This window comes from Emydura macquarii, unplaced genomic scaffold (genome assembly GCF_026122565.2).
Source record: "Emydura macquarii macquarii isolate MOO-44397 ecotype Brisbane River unplaced genomic scaffold, CSIRO-AGI_Emac_v2 contig_2481, whole genome shotgun sequence".
NCBI lineage: Eukaryota > Metazoa > Chordata > Testudines > Chelidae > Emydura > Emydura macquarii.
In genome coordinates this window covers 482613-491033 of record NW_027132618.1, presented here as the reverse complement: position 1 = coordinate 491033, position 8421 = coordinate 482613, and the positions used below count along the sequence as shown (strand labels likewise).

General features: G+C 39.7%; 1 protein-coding gene across 3 annotated transcripts in view; it reads right to left on the bottom strand.

Moving 5' to 3' along the window:
- Positions 1 to 412: 412 nt before the first annotated feature.
- Positions 413 to 8421, bottom strand: part of IL12RB2 (interleukin 12 receptor subunit beta 2) — a 30706-nt gene continuing 22697 nt past the window's right edge. For all 3 annotated transcript variants that reach the window (XM_067563343.1, XM_067563345.1, XM_067563344.1), the window contains 3 exons: positions 4269 to 4356; positions 1586 to 1685; positions 413 to 1277 (listed from right to left, as the gene is read on the bottom strand). In XM_067563343.1, the coding sequence (XP_067419444.1) occupies positions 732 to 1277; positions 1586 to 1685; positions 4269 to 4356 (734 nt within the window). In that variant the 3' untranslated portion in view covers positions 413 to 731. The remainder of the gene's footprint in view (positions 1278 to 1585; positions 1686 to 4268; positions 4357 to 8421) is intronic.

The following is an 8421-nucleotide window of genomic DNA, read 5'->3' as shown; positions in this document are numbered from 1 at the left end:
GCAGGCTTGTTAAACATCTTTTGCCTAGGCAGAGCTGTCTGGTTTTGATGCTAATAGTATCATGCAGGGGGAATTCACAACTTTATATATAATGTTGCTACATTTCACCATGATAGTTTGACCAGCGAGATATTCATTTTCAAGTGATACCTGGCAAGGCATAGTTCCTACAGAGATTATCACAGTGGTGTTTAGGGGGTGAATACAAGGGTGCTCTGTCACACTCTCCCTCCCCTAAAGTGTCTAAGATGGATGCTCTGTCCCACTCAAACCTCAACACTCATTGCTGTGAGTAAGATGTATGCAGTATGTTTTTTCCCCCCCGAAAGCTACTTCTGCCCCATAAGAATACATTCCATGCGCCCCACCCCCACTTTGAGAATCTCTGCTCTACATTAATGAAACTTTTGGCAGTTATATATAAATATGCTCCACTGTATGCAGCTCTCAACTTCTTATCTGTATGAACGTCACCTACCTTAGGAACAGGTTCTCGTAAGATCCACGCAAGGCAGAGGTACGAAACATCTATACTGCCTCACAAAGTATGACAAAAAACACAAGTCTAACCATTTTAATGTTGTTTAGAATTTACACCTTTCCTTTAAATTACATGCAGTGGGTGAGCTGGCACTATCAAACTAAATATAATCATTTTGTGGTATTTGTGTATTTGACTAAAGTGCACAGAGCCTGGCTAGAATACAAAAAACACAGCCAAGCTTGACTTCTTACTCTGTGATAGAATTGCAGTCAATTTTTACTGAATCCAAAGTAAGTTTCCCTCCACAAGAAAACATTGGCATCAGAAGCGAAGTTGTTGGGAAGACAGAGAATGATTTGCATTCAAATTCATTGCTTTCTTCATTAGCATCCATAATAGGGGACAGTATGTTTGAAGGCAAATAGTTCACAGTTGTGTCTGTAAGTGGACTGGCAAGGTATCCAGAAACAGTTTGAATTTGCTCTGTTTCCTCCAGTACTACTTTTTTGTACAAGTAAGGCAGGTGACACTTAGAATTGTCTCCATCATCTGGTATGCTGGGGGACAAAGGTTTGTACTCAGAGTTCTTTTCAGTGGACTCCTGGTTCTCAAAGCTGCTTGCTGTTGTTTGCCAATCATGACTTTCACTGCTTTTAATGTTGCTGAAGATGGGTAAGTCCTTGAAAGCCACTGGTTCCTTTTTTATGAAGACTTCCTCTACTTCTATAGTTTCAGGCTCTTCAAAACTGCTCAAGTGGCTTAGAAAATGGTTGGAATGTAAGTTCAGCTCATCCTGATGGAGGAGGAAATATATCATTATTCAGGCAGTATCTTCTACCCTGTCAAAATGCAAATAGCATTCACACAGCATCCTTTCTAATATTATTCCTTCTAGAAGTAAGTTTCTTCATTGTCCTTGTATCAGGCGGATGTGCTCATCTTAACAGGCCATATGATTCAAAGTAGTTTCCTGCAATCATCCCACTGACCACAAATTCACACTTTTTTTTGTACTAAAAGAGTACTGACATGCATGGCCAAAATAATTTTTGAGGTGAGGACATAAGCTTAATATAATAATAATCTTAAAAGGTGACTTACCTCCACATATGAGTACTTTTTAGCCCATGTACAGTTAGCTGGGTCTGGAATGGCTTTTCTGTACCACTGAGGTACAAGGACAGAAAGGAGTGAGCATAATCTACAAACAAATTGATCATGTTGGCATTAAAATCACAATTGCTAATGCCTGCAAATATAATGGCTTCAAACTATAATGTATACAGCCTCACGTTTAAATATGATGTATTAAATTGGGACATCTCACGGTGCAGAGATACTAAATAATCAGTATTTAGGTCAGTACAGACTGCTTTAATGTGGACCAGTGGAAATTCCAGCCTGCCAATATTTAGAAGCCTGCAAATTACTTTGTTGGAACCTGGATCAAAGCAATTTAGTTTAAGATAAAGCTGCATAAAACTGTTGTGATGTTGACTGGTAGTTTCTCAAAATGCTTCCCTTTTCTAACATCTATGGCTGCTTCCTCAGCTGACGACACTTACCAACCTACCCTCAGATGGCTTGCAGACTCAGGATCTTGCTGTATCTGTTGTTGCTCCTAGATTCCCCAGATGGCAACAGTAGCAAGAAATCTCTTATTCAGCCTTCAACTGACCAAGACATGCATTTTTTCCTCTCTGATGTGGATCACAACCACCCACGTTGGTTTGCCACAAAGCTTGACTCTTGCAGAACCCTCTGCCTTGAGCTAACCTTGAAGAAGCTAGTTTGGAAGGAAGCTGCTTGCCTTGACAGGAGGGAAGATAAACGAGACTTCTACACTTGTACTCTGCCCCAACTGCCAGTGACTTTCTAAACCCACGAATGACTATATTTAGTCCTAATGGAAGATAAATCTCTGTCTAGGCTTTCCCTTAGCGGGCCTCTCAACCTAAAATATGTAAAGTGTACACCAATACTGGGTGATGTACACCTCTACAACTAAGCCAATAAATTGGCTCTTCCCAACCCTGTTCTTGTACCCTGCTGGTATGCACCCAAGAATCCTGAAAATATGTATTTCTTAGCCCCCGTGACTGTCCAGAGCACCTGATCAGGCTGAAATTTCACCTCCAGTGTAACAACTTCTACAGGCTCCAGACAGGGATTGGGGCCCACGGGCTGGGCACTGTGTGTGTGTACTCACCCACCCCCCAAAAAAAAAACCAAAAAAAAATTCCAGCTCCAGAAAAGCTTAGAATCTAGAATTCTGGCCAGTCTTAGTCGGGTTGTGCTGTTTTTGTATCCTATCTTCATTCTTCACATCTACAAACACTACTCTCTCTCCTGCAGCCAATAGGGCAAATGACTGTTTCTGAGACGCTGATTCTGCTTCATAATTTACCACTAAGGGAACAAAGCACAGCAAGCAGCCCCCACCTGTAATGGATCCCCTCTGTGATGCTGCTCCCTTAGAAGTATAGGAAATATAGGAATTGCCATATTACAGCAGACCAGGGGCCTGTCTAGCCCAGTATCCTGTTGCTGGCAGTGGCCAACACCAGATGCTTCAACAGAAACCCATGCAGTAAACAGTCATGGAATAATCTGTCTCCAGGAACCATTTTCCTAACTCTGATAGTTACAGGTTGGCTTATCCTCAGAAGCCTGAGAGTTATATCCCTGCCATAGCTCTTGTTCTCTTAAAAAAAATCCTCAGGCCTGGTCTACACTAGCACTTATGCTGGCAAAACGTTTGTCACTCGGGTGTGAAAAAAAACACCCCCCTGAGCGACATATGTTTTGCCAGCATAAGCACTTGTGTTGACAGCACTGTGTTGGTGGGAGACGTTCTCCCACCGACATAGCTACCGCCGCTCGTTTAGGTGGTTTTATTATGTTGGCGGGATAGCTCTTGCCCGTCAACATAATGCAGTTACACAAGTGCTCTTACAGCAGCACAGCTCTACTGATACAGATGTGCCGCTGTAAGTTTTAAGTGTAGACTAGCCCTCACTAATGTAACTCTGCATATTTCTGTTAACCACATAAACTGAAATTTGCTAAGCTGGAGGCCCAGATAGTGGCTTCTGATGTAGTTCCCAAACTTTATTGTGTCTGCTGTTAGCATTTTTTGCTGGTCATTGAGTCAACAAGCTTTACCTTTTACCATTTAAGTATATGTGTAAAAAAAAAAACAAAAAACCAAAAAAAACCCAACCCCGAAATCTGTCCCCTTAAATTTGGAAGGTAGTTGATATAGGGAAATCCTTGTGGCATTAAAAGTGTTTTGTGTTACAGCTGTTAATTAGAGAGCTGATCTGTTCTATGAAATATATTTTGTTCTGGTCTCTAGACATCTATTATTTCTTTTGTGTTGCTTTACAAAGACAAATCCCTGTTCTTAAGAGTTCTCCATCTAAGGGTCTGACTGTGTTCCCAGTGAAATTAACAGGAGTCTTATCATTTTAATGGGAAAAGAGTTAAGCCCTAAGTAAAACTTGAAAAAAAAAAATTGCATGTATATAGGTTGTGTGTGTGTGTGTGTGGGTGCGTGCACACAAGCGTTCTCGATTGGTGCGTTTCTGAACCTGCAACTGTTCACATGACACCTAACATGCTGTGTTTTCATTAACATCATTTATAACATTTGTTTGGCATCTTACACATTTCAGGTAAAATATCAAACAAGTTTAGAACAAGTTGTAAGAATACATTATTATACATGCTAAAGAAAACTCTATTTTTGGAGTTCAGATATGAAAAAAAATAATTCACTTACGCTTTTTGAGCTGACTTCACCAAGCAAATGTAGGCTGAAATACTGATGAAGATACAAGCTGCCAAAACAATAATCCAGTCAGAAGCACCTGTAAATCCAGCAAACCCATGCTGATAAATAGCTTGCTCATAAACTAAAAAGAACTGAGTACATTTAAGAACTGGAATTTGGCACTGCTGAAACGCTAAGAAAGAGACTACTTTGTAACTGGGCTCTCCCTTTGGCAATTTCACCTAAGCTTGATTGTCTAATATGTGCAGTGCTCTAACCTTTGTCTTGGGACACTGCCCTTGACATCAATATATGCAGCAAATAAACCTAGAGTCAATAAGACGGACCTTGGTAGCGAGCACTAGGTTAGAGACAGAAAATCTCTAGAGAATCAGGCCTTTAAACAGTAAACGTTACCATGTTGTGTCTGTGAAACAATCACAACTCGAACTGGTCAGGAATTTTTCATCAAAGGTTTTTTGACAGAAAATGCAATTTTCTGCAAAATCAAAACTTTGTGGCGGGACATTTTGATTTTGCTGAAGTTTTTAATTTTTTGTTAGGGAAAGTGAAACAAAATATTTCGGTTTAGATCAACCCAACTCTGAATACTTCAGTTTGTCAAACTGAATCAAAAGATTTCATTTGGAGTCAATTCAATATGAATCTGTGTCTGCCTCAGCTGCCACAGTGTTTTATGGGACCTGTAGTCTGGGTGCTTCATACCACCATTCTCCTCTATAGGCCCAGCTCACTACCTGGGACAGCATCTCCCACATAACCACTGTACATTCTAGGACAGCTGACAAACCAAAATGAAACTTTTTTATATTTCTTAACATTTTTCTGAATTTTTGGTTCTGTGTAAAATTTTGTTCTTTTTGTTCTTGTTCAACCTGCGACAAAAACAAATTTCAAACTATGGGAATTTCCAATGGGTTGGAAATTCTGATTCTTTACCAGTCAAAAAGTTTAGAAAGGGCCCTCACCTTGTACTTGGTATTACAGGCACCATTGTGTGGAATACACACACAAAGGGGGAAACTTCTGAATATAGGAAACATCTGAAATATCTGAGAATTACAGGAATAATACTATTTTACCCCTCCTGGAGTCAATGGGAATTTTGCCATTCACTTCAATGTAAGCATAATCAAGCCCTACTTTATAACTAGCTTAAATACGTAAGTAGTAACTTGAGGCCAAGGGGACTGTTCATATGGAAGTATGTGCCAAAACTGCTATTCAACTTCAATGAGGTCAAACACTTCTTGCCTTACTCACGTGAACAGTCCCACTGGCTGCAAATTACTACTTGCATGTCGATACAGTAGAGTCCAATGTCTTGGGGGAATGTGAGCAGTTGGGGAAAAAAAACATGCAAATTTTACAACCAACTGCAAACATCCAATATTTTCTCCTTAAGAATTAACAGGAGTAGGTACAAACCAAATCTGTGAGAAAGGGCTGGGGTAGGGAATAAGCTAAGGTGTCTTTCTGTTGGCGCCTTACACAAAGGTCTTAAGATTTAAATATTCATTACTTTCTAGGTAAACCACTTCCTCATTCCCTTGAGGGCTTTCTCCAGCTACGGATGAAGCAGTCATCCACAAAACATAGATCACACCACTCTGCAGGTTTTTGATTAAAAATGAATTTCTGGAAGTCTCTTTCGGGATGGATGAAAGGAAGGAAAAAAGAGAAATAAAGAAGAATCCAATGTTTTTATTCCTCTTGTTTAATTCTAAAGAACTGAACCCTCAACACTCCATCTCATTTCTTTGTCCCTCCCCTTCCACTTCTTTGTTCTTCGAGTCTTGTCTTCACTGCTTTCTCCCATTCTTGGCTACTCATCTTTCACTTCATGCCCTGTGCGTTGAACAGGCTCCTCCTTCACCAACTGCCCTGATTTCTCCGCTAAATCTCTGTGCAGCTTCTTTCGTGATCGGTCCAGATCGGTCCCCTTTGCCCTTCTGAATCTGAACCATTGTCTTGTGTACCCTATTTGTCTGAATTATAGTGTATGCTGCTCAGGGCAGGGGTTGTGATTTCTGATTGCTAGGCACTATATACGCTTAAAGGGCTTTGTAAATAACCATGTCCTATTCATAAAGAATTTAACAGTACCATCTTCTGCCCTACTTAAACCAGTGTGATTCCTAAATTGTAAAGGAACATTAAGCATAGGTTAGTAGTGCTCATATTTGAGTGGCTACTTTTGCTTTCTATGGCCCATCACCACAATGAGCTCCAAAAAGGATGGATCCAAATTCCCATACTGAGGCCTATTTCATGTCAGTGCAGTTCCATGTGGTCACAAGGTTCTGCCTATGCAGCATTTGTAATAGGATGGGGTTTACAAATTCTATATGTGTACTTCCATTTTCTACCCCAATGGTTCATTACTGGTATATCTGGATGTAAAAAATCCATCAGTAGCTCCAAATTGATGAGAACCTCCTAAAACAGAAACTGGGGCTAGTTAATAGTTGCTCATTGAGCAGATTCCCTAATGACTGTCCTCTATCAAAGCTTTTATTATTTTATTAAATCTTATTAAAATGCCTTATGGTGACAAAACTGGTCCTCAGACTGTGAACTTCGATGTAAATCTATGCAGATGTTGGCATATTTTCTTCTAGATAATAGCTTTCTTGTGCTGCACCTGTTACAGTAGTACATGAACACCGCACAATCTTTTAACGTATTTATCCTTATAGCACCTGGTGAGGGATAGTAGTACTATACTTACAACACCTGCTGAGGTAGGGGAATATTACTAGCTTTTTTTTCCTGATAGGGAGATGAGCACAGAGAGGCTAAATGACTTACTCAAAGTCACACAGGAAGTCTGTGTCAGAGTAGGCAACTGAACCTAGATGTCTCAAGTCCTAAGCTAGTGCCCTAACCACTATCCTTCCTCTCTGTGTTAGCTATTTGTGTTAAATAAACTAAATTTACATAAGGAAGAAAAACAACTTGATAAAGAACAGCAGAGAAAATTAAAACCTACCTAAACTTGTTCTTATAAAATTGCTTTAAAGATGCATATGAGTGTTTTTTTTCTTTCCAATATTTAAAAAAGGCCTGAATGCATTTTGTAGAGAGGTAGTGAGGGGGAAGGGGATGGGGTGGATTTTGTTTGTTTTTTAAGTGTGGGAGTGGCTTATACTTTTTTTCCTCCTTTTTTCCTTTAAAACAATAAATCTTCCTTCTGTGTGTTGGCAGACTTCTTGGATGACCCAGAAATGCAGACTGGGAGCTTTCTCATTACATAATGAAAGAGCTGGCAGGTCAAATCCTTATCAAAGAAATTTTCTCCAATTCTTTAGTTAAAAGGGTGTTGTTAAAGAAAAAAAAACACCCATAGTTTTAAGCAGTGACTATAAACTGCTTTCTCTCTCAGGCTCCAATTCTGCAACCACTTACTTACATTCTTAACTTTACTACTGTGAACAGTCACATTGATTTCAGTGGAACTACTCACAAAAATAAAGTTTAACATGTGCGTAAGCAATATCAGGATCTCAGTTAGGTTATACTTCCTTGATATCTCTGGTGCCATAAACCTACTAGTTCTTTAGTCACCCAAAATTCGTAGGTAGATAAGACCTGAATTTCAATTAAAGAAAAAATAAAAAAACTTGCCTTGTAGGCTATCTTCATACGTACTTAATGAGCAGGAGATCTGCTCTAGCAGATCACCATGAGGGCATCACAGAGATACTACAGCCTGAGATTTGTGGCCTGCCCACAGTGATTAATTGAGCTAATTTTACCCACAGATGTTGTCAATAAGGAACTTGAGAGCAGAGAAAAAAGTGGGATTTAGGGTTTGTTTCGTTTGGTTAAAGTATAAAAGATGAGTCTATGGATGACAGGCTGCAATGAAGCAATATGTAGTTCAGTAATGGATACAGGGTCTGTAGCAGAAAATAACTGCCTTTCATTATTGCTGCTATATAAAGATGCTTAATGGGGGAGAAGACACTTGAGAGAGTGTTATAAAACAGTAAAGGACCTTGAGGTGAAGAGATGCAAGGAGGAGTAAGGGGAACAGATGGAGCATGTGTGGCTGCAACAAAGGTAAGACTCTTATTATAAACCTTGAGAACCTAGAAGGGATGTAGAAGAATCAGCACTATTTTTGGTTGTTGTAAGA